Source organism: Vicia villosa, linkage group LG7 (assembly GCF_029867415.1).
Source record: "Vicia villosa cultivar HV-30 ecotype Madison, WI linkage group LG7, Vvil1.0, whole genome shotgun sequence".
In the NCBI taxonomy this organism is placed as follows: Eukaryota; Viridiplantae; Streptophyta; class Magnoliopsida; order Fabales; family Fabaceae; genus Vicia; species Vicia villosa.
In genome coordinates, this window is record NC_081186.1 from 78,963,211 (window position 1) to 78,982,816 (window position 19,606).

At 32.7% G+C, this 19,606-nt stretch overlaps 2 protein-coding genes across 3 annotated transcripts; one reads left to right on the forward strand and one right to left on the reverse strand.

Annotated features, from left to right (window-relative positions):
* Window positions 1-2,150: 2,150 nt before the first annotated feature.
* Window positions 2,151-5,315, reverse strand: LOC131620928 (stress response protein NST1-like). 2 transcript variants are annotated; one of them, XM_058892115.1, is made up of 2 exons: window positions 4,108-5,315; window positions 2,151-3,630 (listed from the first exon to the last, which is right to left on the reverse strand). In XM_058892115.1, exon 1 carries the CDS (start codon window positions 5,163-5,165, stop codon window positions 4,122-4,124), a length of 1,044 nt encoding a protein of 347 aa, XP_058748098.1. In that variant the 5' UTR covers window positions 5,166-5,315; the 3' UTR covers window positions 2,151-3,630; window positions 4,108-4,121. The 2 variants fall into 2 exon arrangements, with proteins under 2 accessions (XP_058748098.1, XP_058748099.1); XM_058892116.1 differs by lacking the exon at window positions 2,151-3,630 and having other exon boundaries at window positions 3,713-4,738; window positions 4,820-5,315.
* Window positions 5,316-12,335: 7,020 nt separating this feature from the next.
* Window positions 12,336-19,519, forward strand: LOC131620929 (pyridoxal kinase). Its single transcript, XM_058892117.1, has 13 exons — window positions 12,336-12,526; window positions 12,609-12,709; window positions 12,907-13,000; window positions 13,513-13,617; window positions 15,931-16,014; window positions 16,355-16,428; window positions 16,704-16,768; window positions 17,675-17,738; window positions 18,004-18,069; window positions 18,339-18,395; window positions 18,791-18,835; window positions 18,918-18,971; window positions 19,086-19,519. Exons 1-13 carry the CDS (start codon window positions 12,424-12,426, stop codon window positions 19,224-19,226), a joined length of 1,053 nt encoding a protein of 350 aa, XP_058748100.1. The 5' UTR covers window positions 12,336-12,423; the 3' UTR covers window positions 19,227-19,519.
* The last annotated feature ends 87 nt before the right edge of the window (window positions 19,520-19,606 follow it).

Here is a 19,606-nt window from a genome sequence, read left to right on the forward strand (position 1 = left end):
TTATGACACTGCCGAATGACAAGAAGACAGTTGGATGCAAATGGGTGTTTACTGTGAAGTATAATTCAGATGGGTCAATCGAAAGGTACAAGGCTCTCTTGGTGGCTAAAGGATTTACTCAGACCTATGGTATAGACTACTCAGAGACATTTGCTCTTGTTGCAAAACTAAACACTGTAAGATTCTTTTATCTCTTGTTGCTAACCTGGATTGGCCCCTACATCAGTTAGATGTTAAGAATGTATTTCTTAATGGCGATCTAGAAGAAGAAGTATACATGGACATTCCTCCTAGCTTTGAAAACAAATTTGGATCAAATGTATGCAACTTAAATAAGTCTTTGTATGGATTAAAACAGTCTCCTAGAGCTTGGTTTGAAAAATTCACTCAGTCCATGAAGAAACAAGGGTACATTAGGCTGATCACACCTTATTCACAAAGTTCTCCCATGATGGGAAATTGGCTGCCCTGATTGCATATGTTGATGATATTGTCCTTACTGGAGACCATACAGTTGAAATGGCAATAGTAAAAGAGAAATTAGCAGTAGACTTTGAAATTAAGGACTTAGGATCCATGTGATATTTTCTTGGTATGGAGGTTGCTCGGTCAAAGAATGGTATTTTGATTTCACAGCAAAAATACATTCTAAACTTATTGAAAGAAACAGGAATGAGTGGATATCGTCCTGCAGATACCCCTATGGATCCTAATGCTAAACTTTGTGGAGAAGGTAGTGTTCCTGTTGACACTGGAAGATATCAGAGATTGGTTGGAAAACTGATTTATTTGTCACACACCCGACCTGATATTGCTTTCTCAGTTAGTGTAGTAAGTCAATTTATGCATTCTCCTTACGAGGAACATCTTGAGGCAGTCTATAAGATACTGAGATATTTGAAGGGAAAGCCTGGTAAAGGCTTAGATTTTAAGAAAACTAGTGAAAGAAATGTGTCTATCTTCACGGATGCTGATTGGGCAGGCTCAGTCATAGATAGAAGATCAACCTCTAGATATTGTACCTATGTTTGGGGTAATCTTGTGACATGGAGGAGCAAGAAACAAGGAGTTGTAGCAAGAAGTAGTGCAGAAGCTGAGTTTAGAGCTACTAGTATGTCTCAAGGTATTTGTGAAGGATTATGGATCCTTAGAGTCCTAGAAGAACTTAAGATGAAAATTGAGCTTCCATTAAAATTATACTCTGACAGTAAAGCTGCCATTCATATTGAGATTGATCGACACTTCATAAAAGAGAAGTTAGATGCTGGAATCATATGTCTCCCCTTTGTGACTTCAAATCAGCAAACTGCGGATATCCTTACCAAAAGTTTGGCAAGACCAACCTTTGAGCATTTGATTGACAAGTTGGGCATGATAGATATCTATGCACCAATTTGAGAGGGGGGGGGTGTTGGAATATATTATTTCTATTTGTATTATTTCCCTTTATTCTCCATTAAAGAAAGAATTAATATCATTATTGTATTACCATTATATATATCAGCCTAGAGCTGAGGAATAAAATACAACAGCTTTTTACCATTCCTTTCAATAAAGAGGAACGGAGAATTAGAAACGATTAGTGGAAAGATATCGATGACATTTAGGTTTTCACTTTGGATTAAGCCATGGGTCAACTTCCCAACTCGTACAATCTCCCAGACAATACCATAATGATCCCACCAAACTCACAATCCTTTGTATGACCACAATTGTAAATCTTCAAAGATAGCGTAGGATTGAACAAAATCCTAATTTTACAACTAAAATTTCTCAAAATGTGGGGGGGGTGTTGGAATATATTATTTCTATTTGTATTATTTCCCTTTATTCTCCATTAAAGAAAGAATTAATATCATTATTGTATTACCATTATATATATCAGCCTAGAGCTGAGGAATAAAATACAACAGCTTTTTACCATTCCTTTCAATAAAGAGGAACGGAGAATTAGAAACGATTAGTGGAAAGATATCGATGACATTTAGGTTTTCACTTTGGATTAAGCCATGGGTCAACTTCCCAACTCGTACAATCTCCCAGACAATACCATAATGATCCCACCAAACTCACAATCCTTTGTATGACCACAATTGTAAATCTTCAAAGATAGCGTAGGATTGAACAAAATCCTAATTTTACAACTAAAATTTCTCAAAATGTTCTTACTCATATCAATCAAATTTAATCCACTGCTAAACTTCAAAAACAACTGCAAATAAAATAATTGGAGTTTGGCTGAAAAATGGGAAGAACATAGGTCACTGTGTATCATAATATCTTCCCCTTGCACTTGCACAGACTAACCAAGCTCACACAAAGCAAGAAAAATATAACTCAATATGGTCCCTTTTATTTGTTCTTTGATAGCTTCAACTATTCTTGCTGGGGTGATTCAGACTTCCATTTTTCTTTCCAAACCTCACTCTTTTTCTTCCCAAAATGTGATATATCCCAACCTGAAACACTAATTTGCAGAATCAAATCTAACCCAGTCCAGTTAACTTCAAAATAGACCAGCTTGGGTTTTGAGAACCTTCTCATTTGATCAAACACGAATTTTAGAAGTTAAGGTAATAACTGATAGTAAGCTTGAAACACATTTCTAAAAAGAAATTAAAAAATAATAATAACAACATTGACGGCATAATGTTCATAACAATAGTACTTTCCTTGCCCAACCTCTGTGACCAATGTAATTCACAATCTACAACAAGTTGAGGTGTCAATCATAAATTACCTCCTTTTGATATGCTTTCAACATATTGAATATACTATAGGGAGTTGGGAAATAAAATGTCAGGACAAGTGAATCTCATATTTGTTCTGGGAACAATTCCCTCATTTCAGGGCATTTCAACAAACTTGTAGGAAAAGAATCAAGAAACTTCCACACCACAGCAGAATGAACAAGTTAGATAAATAAGAAATATGCTTGGAAGCAGAAGACACTGTCATTTAAGAAATGATAATCTATAATAATATACAGGGAAAAAGCTCTTTGAAATTCATAATGGTAAGTATTTTAGTCCAGCACAAATAAAGAAATAAAAACATATTCTTCAAACTAATTAAACAATCTAATGCTGCCCATGAAGCCTAGAAGTTGAGCTCAATTTTGATGAAAGAAAGGATCAAAAATATGTCATGCATCTATCTATATTATATGGTAACAGCATACAGTTGTTTACACAAGTATTACAACATTTGAAGCGTGTGCATTATCGTTGAGAACCCACGTCAACTAGAAATACGGCTAAATTAATTCTTATAAGGTTTGAACATTATTCACCTCTTGAGGTTGAAGTAGTCATAAGCTCTAATTCTAAAATAAAACCATGACAGCAAGAAAAAGAGCTATAGAAGAAAAGCCAAAGAAACAGATTTCATATGCACCAAAATGAGGGAGTTGGAACTGATTTTGCACTCAGCATATTATGACTACTCACCAGCTAACTACAAATTTCAAAAGGTACAACATATATCCGGAGAAGACATATTTTCGAACTTGCTTATTCAGTTACTCCTCTGCTCTTTTCTTAGTATATCCTGAGAAGCTTGAACACACATGACGAACCGAACACAGTCATAACTCTAATGCAATGTCTACAGGGCCATAATAATCACCAGCTAAATAATAAAAGGACAATATAAATCAACTTAGACACTAACCAGTGAAATCAAAAGCTGAAAGACTGAACACCTAAATAAATTATTGAAATTTCAACACAATTTACTTCTATATATTACCAAGTACTAATGGATTACATTTTACATCTTTTCACAAGCTACAAATTCCATAGTACTCTTAAAGCTTAGAAAATTGTTATACATGCTCAGCTGTTTCGTGTTGGGGCTATCCAGCAGTCAAGTTTCACCTTGTCTGTCTTCCTCAAATTCGGACATTTTCTTCAAAAGTTCACAAAATATGATACAACTACTGAATTTCAGAATCATCTAACTAATACAAAAAAAGAACAGAAATGACATTTCTCGATACAGTAAATAACAACTACTGAATTTCAATGAAGAATCATTCATTTCAGCTCTTGACAATGTGTACTCACAAAAATAACAGAAATAAAAAAGAACAGTGTGTGTACTCACAAAAGAACAAACTTCTACATAAACTCCGAAGGCGAACTAGCATCGGGTTTCACACTCCCTAACTCCCCACCATGATGCAACACCTGAGGAGGCAATGTCCCTAACCCAGCACCCCCCAATCCATCATTTCCCGAACCAAAGAACTGACACAGTATTCTCGCCATAACTCCAAGAACCTGCATTTGATTATGACAAGCCTCCGCATGCATCTGCATCATCTGTTTCTCATGCTCGATCTGCATCGCCACCATCCTCTCCCTCCACTCCATCTCCTCTTCCTCCATCTTCTCCTCCACTTTCCTTCTCCTCCTCTTTTCCTCCTCAAGCTCCTTCTCCAACCTCACCCTCTTCTCAACCTCTTTTTTCAATTCCCTCTCCTCCATCTCCATCTCGAATTCCAATTCCCTCTCACCACAACAACATTCCCTTCTCTTAAACTCAAATTCATCCCTCTTCCACTCCACTTTCTCCTTCGAAAACTCTCTCTCCCTCCTCTTCTCTTCCCTCTTCACCATAACCTCCCTCAATTTCAAAACCCCCAATCCCAATCTCTTCAATTCTTCTTCACTAACATCATCGTCATCGCCATCGTCGTCGTCATCACCATCATCAGATTCATCAATTCCAAACCCTAAATCACAAGAATCACAATTATCATCATTATTATTATCATTATGATTACAATTCGGTTTAGGATCAATTTGAACATCACCGAAAACTTGTTTATAATTCAAAAAATTCCCCCAATGATTCACACCGTCACTCCAATTAAACTGATGAGATTGAGACTGAGACTGAGACGTTATACGGATCTTGTGTTTAACGCCGATGTACTGATGACGCATGTTTTGTACTTTGATGGAAACGTCGCGCCAGGACCACTTGAAAGGGAAGGCGGTGGAGTCGTGAAGGTGGTGAACGGCGTTGAGATGATCGGCGATTGGTTTGAACTTTTTCTCGCGAGTTTTGAGTTTGGTTAGTGTGCCGGAACGGAGAAGCTCAGAGTATTTTGAGAGTAGGGTTTGTTCTTCTTGTTCGGACCATTTCTTTCGCTTCATTGTTGGAGAGACGGTTACTTTCAACCTAACTGAATTTGGTTGGACTGTGATTTTTGGTTTATTTCCTCAATGTAAATGCTTCATGAGGGAAGGAGTCAAAAAGATTTTGACTATTTTATTGGTTTCTCTTGGTCTTAGTTTAATGATAGTCACACTACTAGTAGTAGTACTGGTTCTAAATTCATTATTTTGATTCTCACATTTATAAATGTTTTTCTTTTTGGATTTGATTTATCTAATAAATATAATGAAATAAATGGTTAGTAGATTGAGAAAACTAATGGCTGGTATGTTGATTATTCTTGATATAATATTAATGATTCATTTGTTTGTTGAAAGTTGATATTAAAATGATAGCATTGTTCTGACTTTTTACCTTAATATTGGTGGAGCATTTTGTGATGTTATACATGACATTGGCGGAGCTAGAAATTTTAGGTAGCCTGGGCGAAAACTTTACACCATTGATTATTCATCTGTTTTAATTTTCACACCCTAATTTTATTAATTTTGTCCCTGATTTTGTCTAAAACTCGACTATTAAAGTGAGGGAAGTACAAGAAAAATAGGGGTTGAGCCCAGCGCCTGTCCGGGCTAGTTGGGCCTTGGCTCCGCCCCTGATACATGAGTCACTAATAAGGTGATTAAGTTGATGATATATTGTATGTTTAAGTCAGTTTAGATGATGATTGTGCAGGAACATTTTAAGTGGTTTTGAAATTGGATATTTTTATTTGAGGAGGGATATTCTTACTCCAGGAGTAAGTTATCAATACTTACTCCACATCTTAACCATTGATTTTTCTCAATCTAATGATTAAAATTAATGACTAATTAAATGTGGAGAGAGAAAACTAATACTCATTAATTTTAACCATTAGATTGAAAAGAATAAATGGTCAAGATGGGGAGTAAGTGTTGATAACTTACTCTTGGAGTAAATATATCCCTCCTCTTTTTATTTATGTTGAAATTTGGAATTATAAGGTTGGTGGAAAATAGAGTAAAATTGAGTGTGTAAAGGGAGAGAGTTGGAGAGTATGGTGAGAATGCACATTAATATTGATTAGATATTCTTTGGGTATTTATACAAATTAATTACAATAGATTGGGACACAAACAACAAACTTAAAATAACTTAAAGTTGTCTACTTGTAACCGGTTACAACTATCTCTAAAAATAAAACTCAACATAGAGGTAATCGGTTACCAAAGAGCAATAACTGGTTACACCTGTTCTAACAACTAAAAATACTACGCCCTGTAATTGGTTACCAAAATGTAGTAATCGATTACAGTACTTGAATTATTGATTTTTCCACAACACACCACCTTAATGCAAGTGCTTCAAGTCTCCCATGCCCATGTTCTTCTTCAATCTCTTGAACACTTCAATTGTGACTCACTTGGTCAAAAAATCGATCCATTGGTCTTCACTTATACAATATCTCAATCTCAACCTTCGTTCACTAACAAGCTATCTTAAATAGTGAAACCTCATTTCAATATGTTTGCTCCTCCCATGTGCAATTGGGTTCTTAACAAAGTTTATAGCGGAAACATTGTCAACCATGAGCATTATAGAGTCACCATCTTTGTTGCCCAGATCCTTTAACAGATTCATTAACCACACGGCTTGGCACCCACATAACAAAGTAGCGATGTACTCAACCTCACAAGAAGAGAGTGCTACGACCAATTCCTTCTTTTAACACCATGAGATTGGTGTTTCATCGAATATAAAGATGTATCCAGCTGTAAACTTTCTATCATCTTTATCTTTGCACCAATCGAAGTCGATAATATTGAGCAAATTGCATTTTCTACCTGTGTCCGCTGCGGGAAAGAGAAATCCTCAGCCAATAGATCTTTTGGCATATCTTAGAATCCTCTTGATTGCGGCCAAGAGATACACCTTCAGTCTCTCCGTGAATTTACTCACAATATCGACACTAAACACCAAATTTGGTTGTGTATTGCAAAAATAATGCAAGGATCCAATATGCCCCTTATACTGAGTTGGATTAACATCTTACTCATCCTAATTCTTTGACAATTGTGGCCTCTATTCAGCTCGAGTAATGACAGAATTACAATGGTCCATTTCAAACTTCTTCAAAATCTCAAGTGTGTCCCTTCTTTGGTGCATGAGCAGTCTCTTCTTGGACTTGTGAAACTCAATACCATGGAAGTATGTCATAAGGCCAAGGTTGGACATCTCAAACTCCTTCATAAGCTCACTCTTGAACTTAGAAATGCAATTTTCATCGCTGCCTATAGTCAATAAATCGTCTATGTATAGACAAAGGATTATTACTCTTTCATCTGTATCCTTCTTCACATACACACCATATTCAGATACACACTTCTTGAAGCCAATATCCTTTAAGAAATCATTTATCTTCTTGTTTCAAACATTTAGAGCTTGTTTTAAACCGACAACACTTTTTTCAACTTTTAGAACTTTGACTATTGGTTTTTCACAACAAAATCAAGGGGTTATTCTACATAAACTTACTCTTCAAGTAGTCCGTATAAAAATGTGAATTTGACATCTATTTGGTAGATGTACCAATTTTTGTTATTTGCAATACTAACAACTAGTATAATGATTTCAATTCTAGATCATGGTACAAATACATCTTCAAATTTTATGTCTTCTCTTTGCAAAAATCTCTTTACAACTAATTGAGCCTTATGCTTGATTATTTCACCCTTGGGACTTGCCTTTACTTTGTACACCCATCTTACACCAATTAGCTTCTTTCCTTCCGGTAGTTCAACTAACTCCAAGTCTTGTTCTTCTTAATTAACTCCAGATCCTTCTTCAAAGAACAAATTCATTTTGGATCACTCAAGGTCTCTTCCGTTTTAATAGGTTTGGATTCGGCCATAAGTGCTAAATGGATGAAATCACCATCATCAGTGACTTTCTAATCTCAGAACAGCTCATAATCTTGGAGTCTCGGAGGAAATCCTCTTTGCCTTGTTGATCTTCTCACATTTTCTTCCATTCGGGATTTGACGGGGGCGTTTTTATTGTCAGATCTGGAATAATCAGAGAATCAAAAAATTAGGAAACAAACTCAGGACCCAAAACACAAACCAACAAAGGATCCATCAGAGAAGAAGCTTCCGCAAAAGCTCCGGAGAGAACATAACCGGAAACCACCAAAATCGAAGGAGACACCACAACTCTAGATCTGAAGATCCACCCGTAGAGAACAATGCCAGGACCAAACCAGAGCAGTTAAGAACCAAAATCGGTTAATCCAAAGGAGGCTAACTGGAATACAACCAGAGGACCAATTGCCACTAGAAAACATCGAAGAAAAGTCGGAGAAACCACAACAGACAGCCCAAAGGTGAAAAGGTGGTGTAGAGGAGAGACCTCAACACACCACCCAGTAGCTACGTTACATGATTTCAATTGAGAAATTGGTTAATAGGGAGAAAAGAGGAGTTGAGCTGCTGAGGTTTGATGAGAGAGAAGAAAGCGTGAGTGAAAGGAGAATTTTCATAACTTCATTTTCCCATTGCATAAAATTTTCATATTAGGAGAAAATAAAATTTATTGGTATTTTAAATTAATATAATTGGCATGTTTGAATCAATAATAATATATTAGTTTTATTTTTGTGATCTTAAAATAATGAAGAATATTTCATATTATCATACAATTTTGATACTATTTAATTCATACATTACTTATGTATTTATTTTATATTGCAATACTATACTTTAAAATTTTACCAATTTTTATATTATAACACATTTTTTTGTAATCTTTAATTTTTAACGCAAATTACTCATTCTATTAGTATTTATATTGAAAATCATTTGATTCATTTCATTCGTCTTATTATATGACTCATTCTATTAGTATTTATATTGAAAATCATTTGATTCATATGTATTGTAGGATCATTTTGTACCAAAAAAGATTTTATGATTATTGATTTAATTATATAAATTTCAATTAATAACATATTATATATATTCTAACATAAATACGCTCAATTGAATAAATTATTTTTGGTACATTTTTATTTATCATAAATAAAATTTAATATAATTTATTTTATCTTAATATGTTATAGTATTTATAAGTTTGGATGATATATTATAGTTTAAAATAGAATAAAATGTAAAAATGTAAATAAAAAAATATTTTATCAAATTTTTTTATTATTTTTAAAAGAAAGAAATGTTTTTTTTTTTAAAAAACAAAATTATTTTTACTAAAATTATTTTACATAAATAATATATATTTCAATTTTACATATTTTATCTTCATTTTTTTAAATCTTCATTAGAAAAAGTAACCATATTTTGTATCAGAAATAATTTTAGTTGAATTGAGTAAATTATTAATATTTTTTATTTTCAATTACTTCGACATAAAATAAGCTGTTTAATGATAAAGATATTTTTTTTAGTATTTAGTATTTAAAAATATTTTTTTATAATTAAATTATACAAAAAGTATATATTTATAGAAACGTAAAATATAAATTAAATTAATAATTAAATTGATTATTTCATTATAAGCAATTAAATTGAATATTTAGTATTTAAAAATATGTTTTATAATTAATTTATACAAAAATAAAAATAAAAACTATGAGTCTGTTTGGTAAAAATAGCGGTTGACTGATAAGTTAGCTGATAGCTTATAGCTTATGACTGATGGCTGATGACAGATGACTTATAGGTTATAGCGGATGATTGAGACTGATAGCTTATAAGTTCATTGAAGTGTTTGGTAAAATTAGCGGTTCAATTAACTTATAAATGTAAAATGACATAAAAGATATTTAATATATAATTATTTTATTTTAAATTAAAATAAATTATAAGGGTTAAAAATAGATTTTAATTGAAATAATAAGAATAAAAAAGGAAGAAAAAGTAATATGCTATAAGACATAAGCTAAAACGCTATTTGAAATAGCGTCTGGAAAATAAGTTATAAGCTAATAAAATAAGCTATAAGCTCGTGATGAAAAGACCGTTATCAAACAGGTCTAAATTATCATATGAGCTTATAAGACATAAGACATAAGCTATAAGCTCGAAAAGTTGTCTTCCCAAACAGAACCTATATTTATAGATACATAAAATATAAAATAAAGTTAGAATTAAAATGCAACTGTATAAACAACTTTTTTTTATTATGTATTGTCCAATAAATATTTGCATGTCCAATGTGATGTTTGCACTATGCAATGTTATATCAATTATTATGTTTTAATAACATTTTTAGTACCGTTGTTGTTATAAAAATATTTGTATTTATCAACCACTTTATACCAACCATACATCTCCTATTTTTTTCATATTATATTTTAACAAAATAGAATTTATATAATATAATGAATCTTTGAAATGTAAATCATTCACTTAAAAATCACTTAGTTTTTGTAATGTAAATCAATCACTTAATTTGTCATGTAATCCAAATAATTTTAAAACTATTTTATACCAACCATACATCTCCCTTTTTCTAATTTATATTTTAACAAATAGAATTTATATAATATAATAAAATTTTGTAATGTAAATCAATCACTTAAAAATATTTGATGAGACGACAAAAAGTTCTTTCAATTTAATTAGAGGTTTTAAATTTATACCAAAGATAATACAAATTAAATTCACAATTTTGTAAATCATGAATTAATCATAATTAATTTAAAACTTTTATCTTTATATATATTTTTAAGTAATCTATACTCTCTCTCCCTTACATTTTAATAAAATATTTGTCCTAAAATAAATGTTATTTTTGGTTTTTAATATAATTTTCATTTTTTCTTTCAATTAATACTTCTTACATCATTCTTCTCTCCCTTAATATTTATGATCATTAAAATACACCAATAAATAATAAGGATAATATGGTAAAATTGATAGCATAATACTTACATGTGCTCTTAGGCACATGTTAAGACTTAAATAAAACCTAAATAAAGAAACTTTATCTTGAAACTTTTGTATTGAATTAATTACAAATATATACTCCATCTGTCTCACAATAAGTGTCATCTTTCTAATTTTTATTTTTCTCAAATTATTTGTCAATTTAGAATATTAATGTAATATTTATTATTTCTTCCACTAACTTACCCTTATTTATTGTATTTTAATTCATTTAAGTACTCCACTACCTATTATTAATAAGATTATTTTAGTAAATGAGACTCATTTTATTATTGAAATCAACATAATTAATCATTTTTTAAAGTGTGAAAATTTCATGACACTTATTATGAAATGGAGGGAGTAATTAATTTCTTAAGGACACATGTTAGCATTACTCAAATTGATATTCTCTCATTCATTTATTACACCTTTTAATATATGTGAAATACTCAAATACGACATGTATTTTGAGACGAAGAAAGTACATTTTAATTTTTGTAAAGAGTGACAAATTTACAAAAAAAAATAAAAAATAAAATAAAAATATTGGTTTGCCACTTCAAAAAAGAAAGGGCCCTGCCACTCCTAAAGACAAAAGACACAAAATCTTATCTACTTGTCTGTCCTCTTTAAGTATGTCCGCTAAATAACTATACACACGCGGAACAAGCAAAATGGTGGAGGTGAGAAACAAACTTCAGTTTGGTCTGCACAAGATAATGGATTGATCTAACTGATCCCAATCTATCTTTTATCATTGGTACACTATTTTAAAATTTATAAATAATATAACAATATATTTTTTAAAGATTAATTTTTACTTCTAACTCAAAAGAAATTTAACTTAATATTTAATTGGATAAAATTGTCTCACATATTTATATATTCTATCGTCTAAAAATTTAATATTCACTAATATTATATCATATTATTAAAAGTTTTTTAAAATAAAAATAAAATATAATTGAATGCATAGTTATGATTGATTGACATGTAAAACTATATTTTACATCGTCAATGCATGACTTCTTTTCTCATATTAAGTATATTTAAATTTTATATAATTTCTGATCGTTAGAACTTGATTAAGTCTTGGACCTATATGTGAAAAGAATCTTACCCTTTGAATTAGTGTTAAAATTTTATAATGTTAGTTTTCTTTTATAGATTAATAATTCCAAAGAAATTAGGTATATGATTTGAATTTTGATGCATAGTATGTAAATAGTTATATTGACAACACCACATTACTTAATGCAATCAAATCTTAGTGAGTCAATGGTTGTGATTCATTGAACTCCAATATTAAATATCTACATTCTCCTTCCCATTCATGATTCATCTCTCTCTACTCAAACCGGCAACGATACTCCGCGGTTTCTCCTCACTCAATCCCAACCCCTTCGAGATTTTCTCCAGAAACTCCTTATTCTCCGGTAATCATCTCCACGTATTCCGAGCTAGATACGCGATTTTCATCTACTTTTACCTTACTTTCCATTTTTCGGTTTGTTTCAGATTCACGGAGGAGGAATTCATACATGGCGCCGCCGATTCTCTCCCTAGCTCTTCCTTCCGAAACCGGACGTGTGCTCAGCATTCAATCTCATACTGTTCAGGTTTTTCTTTTTGATTTCAATTTCGTGTATTATTGAATCTGTAAACTATTCATATTGATTATTCAAAAGCATGCTATTGTTTGTTATGTATTATTGTATAGTGAATTCTGAATGTTGAGGTTAAGCTGGTTTGGCCGTTGGTTTAGTGTGTATGTATGGTGGTGACATTTTGGTTTTATGTGCTGTTACTCTCTCAGGGTTATGTTGGAAATAAATCAGCTGTTTTTCCTCTCCAACTTTTGGGATTTGATGTGGATCCAATTCATTCTGTGCAGTTTTCCAATCACACAGGCAAGCTTTTTTTCAATAGACAAATGCTAGTTGTTAGATATGAAGTTTTACAAACATGGACAACAGATACTGACGCACATGTCATGCACCACCTCTAAATTAAGTGTGTATGTGGCAATATCCAAAACCGACACAGGATGTTTAATTTATTCATTTTCTTCAATTATTATCGGCGTTGACGTTTCTGTGTCAGTGTCGTGTTTTTAGTGTCTGTGCTTCATAGTGCACCACTAATAATTGAAGAAAGTAAACGTAATTAAATGTAACCACGTGTGCGTCTCTGATGGTGGAGATGCCAACGATGTGTAGTATGTTGGTGGTAGTTAGAGTTTAAACCCTTTACCTCATTCTTAATTTCATTCGGGCGTTTCACATGCAAGCCTCTTTTGTTTCTTTATCTTTCAAAATTGGGAATCTCGGACCTGGTACATGTTGTGTAAGGTTATCTGGAAAGGTTTCGTCTTTTTAAGTGAGAGTGAAATTTTTGTGTAATAGATTTGAGGATTGTGCAGGGTATCCATCATTCAAGGGCCAGGTTTTAAATGGACAGCAACTCTGGGAACTGATTGAAGGTCTTGAAGCTAATGATTTATTGTACTACACTCACTTATTAACAGGTACTTATGATGTCAAAGAGTTTCATGTCTGTATATTTTAGTTGTAAATTGTATATATCACATTCCCTCACGAAGTGAACTGAAAATCGTATACGTGTTTGGCAACTATAAAATAAGTATATTTATTTCAGAGTTATTGTTATTTATTGTAGTTTGAATCTTGAAATTACCATTAGTGTTGTCAAATAGTGACAGCGGTATAGCATACGGATTTTGACCAATCCGCTACTGAAACCGCAATGCTATTCTAGTTTCTCTATTATGGCAATAGCGGTCAGCTTTCTGATATCTTCTATCCGACATAGCAGCAATAGTGGAAAAAAAAGAAGAGAATTTTAGGATTTTTTAAATTTTTTAAGTTACCGTTAACAGTGTTGTCAAATAGCATAGTGGATTTTGATGAATCTACTACGTAAACCACACCGCTATCCTAGTTTTGATATAGGGATATAGTGGTCAGTATTCTAATTTATGCTAGCTGATATAGCCGCAATATCAGGGAAGAAAAGATGTGTTTTTTAATTTTTGAAGTTACCATTAGTGCTGTTAAATAGCGGCGCAATATCATAGCGGCTTTTGATGAATCTCCTACGAAAACTGCAATGCTATCCCAGTTTCGCTACTAGGGCAATAGCGGTATTTAATTTATGCTAGTCGATATAGCGGCAATAGCGAAATAACAGATAATTTTAGGGTTTTTAATTTTTGAATTTTGTCAAATAGCGGAAGCACTATAGCATATTGGACTTAGATGAAACTGCTACAGAAATCACAACACTATCCTAGTTTCGCTACTAGGGCAATTGTGGCCGGCCTTCCAATTTATGCTAGTTGATGTAGCCGCAAAGCGCAAAAACGAGGACTTTAGTGTTTTTCAATTTTTGAAGTTTCCATTAGTGTTGCCAAATAGCGACGCTATAACATTGTGGATTTTTGAAGAATTTTCTTCGAAAACCGCAGCGCTATCCTAGTTTCACTACTAGGGCAATGGTGGCCGGCATTTCACTTTATGCTAGCTGATATAGCCGCAATAGCGCAAAAAAGAGGACTTAAGTGTTTTTTTAACTTTTGAAGTTTCCCTTAGTGTTATTGTCAAATAGCCGCACTATAGCATAGCAGATTTTTGAAGAATTTTCTACGAAAACCAAGGTGCTGTCTTAGTTTCACTACTAGGGCAATGGTGGTGCCCAGCATTCCTATTTATGCCAGCTGATATAGCTGCAATAGTGCAAAAAAGAGAATTTTAGTGTTTTTTAATTTGAATTTTTGTAGTTTCCGCTAGTGTTGTAAAATAGCGGCGCTATAGCATAACGGATTTTTGAAGAATTTTCTACATAAACCGCTGCGCTATCCTTGTTTCACTACTAGGGAAATGGTGGCCGACATTCCAATTTAGTATTTTTTAATTTTTGAAGTTTCTGTTAGTGTTGTCAAATAGTGGCTCTATAGCACAGCGGATTTTTGAAGCATTTTCTACGAAAAATGTAGCGCTATCCTAGTTTCACTACTAGGGCAATGGTAGCAGGCATTCCAATTTATGCCAGCTGATATAGCCGCAATAGCGCAAAAAATAGCATTTTAGTGTTTTTCAATTTTTGAAGTTTAGTGTTGTCAAATAGCGGCCTATCCTAGTTTCGCTATTAGGGAAATAATATCGGCATTCCAGTTTCTACTAGCTGATATAACGCCAATAGTGGAAAAAAGAGATTTTTTTTTAATTGATACAGCTGGAAAATCTGCATGTGTGCGGGACATGAGTTATTTTATAATAAAAATATGGAAGAGTCGGTGAGGATTACTCCTATATTGTCCATAATACATAATCTTTTCTATATATAAGCTATGTTCAGCCTCCATTCCGTTTTTATTTGTATGCACAGTGCCTTTATATCTATATATAATTGACTTATTTCAACGGCTATGTGGCTTCTGCTATATGCTCACAGCACTATTCTACTATTTCACATACCCAATTTTTGGCCTTTCGATATTTTCTATAATCCACTATTAATGACACTGTTACAATCCTGCAACTACGTCTTCTTTGGTATTAGAAACTATGTTTCAAATCTTGGAAGTAGTCTCTCTACTTGGTGGGTAAGGCGGTGTTCATTTAGCTTCCCCAAACCCAAACACCACCTGTTGGGAGCCTTCACGCACTGGGCCACCCTTATTAGAAATTATATGTTACGTGCTATTCTTATATGCCCCCTATTTTGATATTTTTGCTAAACTTCCAGTTTTTGTGTTTCAAAATTGTTCTTATTTTGATTATTCTAACTTTGGATCTAAGTCTAACTCATGTATTTTCAGGTTATATTGGTTCAGTTTCTTTTCTCAATACCGTATTGGATGTTGTCTCCAAGCTTCGGACAATAAACCCTAAGCTTACATATGGTGAGATTTCTGATTAGTGGGTTGGTTAAGTTCTATTTGAGACATAGATTTGGTCTAAGTCTAACTTTGAGGTTATTAGTTCAGAATATGTCCATTTTAGGAACAAATTTAACCACGAAAATTATATAGCTGCTTGAACTGAACCATATGTTCTAATTATGTTTAGTTTCAACCCTCATTCTTCATTGTTATTATCATTTGTAAGCATTGACACATAAAGCATGCGGAATATGATTTTATACTTTTCGTTTGTTAGGTGTCAATCTTCACAGAATTTTTTCTTTATCTTGTATTTAAAGGAAAGTTGCCTATTCAGATATGTGTTTTGTTTCCTTGCCAGTATGTGATCCTGTATTGGGTGACGAAGGAAAGCTTTACGTTCCAGAAGAGCTGGTGACGGTGTACCGTGAGAGGGTAAGACTGTTGTCACTGATCCAAAAAGATGTTTCTGCAAGTGTATATGTGTAAATATTATACATGTAACATGTTTACCATACACGAACCTCTCTGGCTAAGTTATCATATGGAATTCAAATTTATTTATCCATAACTGAAATTAGATTTTCATCCATGGTGTTATTGGGTTCCTATTTATGAGACGACATGACACAAGTGTACATTCTTATGTCTGGCCCATTTAAATGTTACCCTTACTTGTTTTGACATCTCAGTATCGCACATTTCAACAGGTTGTTCCACTGGCTTCAATGTTGACTCCCAACCAATTTGAAGCAGAATTACTGACAGGACTCAGGTTATTTATACCCTGATCCTTGATTAATATTACTTAAGAAATTTTCTGTTTGGAAATTGCTATTGTATGATGTGCATACATTATAAGAAAATTCATATATTGACATGCAAATGCGTTCAGTCTCGTAAGATATAACAGTATAGATGACAGCATATGATTTTCTTTTATCTTGTACATAAAAGTTTGTGGGGTTACATATTTCTGTAGTCCCTAGAAAAATTTCATACATTTTTAGTCCTAAAAAATACAGAAACATAGTACGTTTAGTCCCTCAATAGTATTTTATTATGTATAGGGCTATAAACATATAATAGTTTTTTAAGGGCTAAAACTAACATATTTCCAAATTTATAAGGACTACAAATATATTTAACCCAAGATTGCAATTTGAACAATTGTGTAATGCTAAAAAAACAGAGGAAATTATTTGAAGTTCATGCACTCTCTATCTCTTATTATTTTTTAAACGGTGTGTGGGCTTATAAATGTTATTGCCCCCTTCTCATACACATGGATATCTTTGTTTTTTGGCATGTTGTATAATGTGTTCTTTGGCAGTTTTGATACCGCCTACATTGAGAGAAAAAGTTCTTGTTAGTTTTTAGTAGGATGTTGCATGTGTGCTAATGTATGTGATCATTTGTTGTTATCTAACTAATTGGGTTTGGAGCTTAACATTACACCCATAGGCCTTAGAACATCCTCATATTTAGAAGGCAATACATTATTGAAATATTATTTTCTATATATAAATAGCATGTTGGGCTTAGAAGATATTTGTGTTCTTTAAAAAAAATTATATTTTCATATCACTGCTGTGATTGTCAGACTCGTCTTTTTTTTTCTATTTATTTGTGTGTTGGACGCCCACTATGTAATCTGATAGAAATAAGATTCGTATGACAGAATTCAGTCGGAAGAAGATGGTCGAAGAGCTTGTAACTTACTTCATGCAGTTGGACCTTCAAAGGTTTGCTTTAAATCTCGTGTGTTGGACTCTGGGCTCCATAAAAATTGTGGATTTTAATTTTTTTAAATCATATGAGTGATAGATAGGATGATCTTATGCACATCTGCACACACAAAAACAAAAGCTTGAGTCTGAATTACACATATGGTAGCATCAAGAGGGTTTGACCTAATGTCACAATTCACAATGAACTAGTCTATAATCACTAACGTTTGCTTATGCTCTATTTCTCACAATCACTTAACTAATGTATGTTCATGCTCAGGTTATAATTACAAGTATAAATATAGATGGGAAACTTCTCCTCATTGGCAGCAATTTAAAGGAAAAGGTGGGATAAATGTCAAGTATAATGTTGTTATCAATGGTAATATTTTTGTTCTAATTTAGGTATATGACTAATAGCGTAATTCACATGTCAATAGGTAACCACTGCAGAAACAGTAAAGTATGAAGTGCCGAAGTCTTTACTTATCCATACTCTTCACTGACAATTATAACTCTAAACTCGGCAATTTATATTTATATCTATACTCGGCAATTTATATTTTTATATTATTTGTTCATAATATCGTAATTTTTATTACCTTTTGTATGCAGGGACAAACTCCCAAACAATTTAAGATTCCAATTCCCAAAATAGAAGCTTATTTTACGGTATGAATATTCTATAAATTTATAGTTTGGTTTTTGCAATGTTATTCAAAAGAAAAACGAGTGGCAGCATTCATTTGGATCCATAAAGGGATGAAATTCCACTTGAGCCTATGTTGTGGCATTTGTTATTTCTATGAATTATCACTCACATATGATCATTTCCCTAAATCGGGTAGAGCTGTATTTACTCCTACTCATCAGTGTGTACATTTCAATAAACACAGTGCCTTTGATTTCATCGGGAACAAAATACTAGGGCAACAAAGTTTCCCTTGACCTCAAATTTTCATCAAAACTAAAAAATATTCAATAAGTTTGTCATTCTTAATCTTATCCTGTTTAGAACTAATCAATAACTTTAGCTTTGATTATGTTCTTTGTTTTTATGCTGGTAGGGAACAGGCGATCTCATGACTGCACTTCTTCTCGGTTGGAGCAATGTAATTTCAATTTACTTATGAGTTATAATTCTTCCTCCTCATTGCATAATATTTACCTAAAACATGAATTTATTCATTCCAGAAACACCCGGACAATCTCGAGAAGGCTGCAGAACTTGCAGTTTCAAGCTTACAGGTATTTGCTTTTTAAGGGTGCCATTGATCTTGTTCTTTTCGTCCTCCCTCCAATGTTGTGGAATCATTAATGTGAGGATATTGACTGAGATTTGAATAATCACAATGTATGCAGGCACTTTTGCAAAGGACACTGAATGATTACAAACTAGCTGGGCATGATCCCAAATCATCCAGTTTAGAGATCAGGTTAATTCAGAGCCAGGATGATATTCGCAGTCCAGAAATCAAATTCAAAGCTGAAATATACAACTAAATGGTGATATGGTTTGAAGCTGAATACCTGTTTATTGATTGATTATAGAAATTGGAGCTACACCGTTGAATTAAACACTACAGGCCTATCGAGCATTACAATTTACAGGAGTCAAACGTGTTAGGTCGGAAATAAAATAAAATAAATATATTGTCTCTAAATTTAATTTTAGTTTCATTCCGCTCATTACTGGTATAAATATATAGACTTTGTGCATATATATTTTTAATATTAAAGTACTTTGTGATATTTATTTATCTCCATAGCCAGAATGGTTTGGAGACCAAACTCCATTGTTTTTTTTTTTTGTCTTAGTAGGTTAGAAAAGTTATAACAATGTTCAGATAGTAATCAAGTCTGCCTGATATTGAAATTATTTG

What these genes read in the sequence shown, in the direction of transcription:
- LOC131620929 (XM_058892117.1), top strand. Translation starts at nt 12,424, where the DNA reads ATGATTCATCTCTCTCTACTCAAACCGGCAACGATACTCCGCGGTTTC. An exon ending in GCAGTTTTCCAATCACACAG is followed by an intron (nt 13,001 to 13,512) that starts GCAAGCTTTTTT and finishes AGGATTGTGCAG; the next exon opens with GGTATCCATCATTCAAGGGC. An exon ending in TTGCAGTTTCAAGCTTACAG is followed by an intron (nt 18,972 to 19,085) that starts GTATTTGCTTTT and finishes CAATGTATGCAG; the next exon opens with GCACTTTTGCAAAGGACACT.
- LOC131620928 (XM_058892115.1), bottom strand. Translation starts at nt 5,165, where the DNA reads ATGAAGCGAAAGAAATGGTCCGAACAAGAAGAACAAACCCTACTCTCA.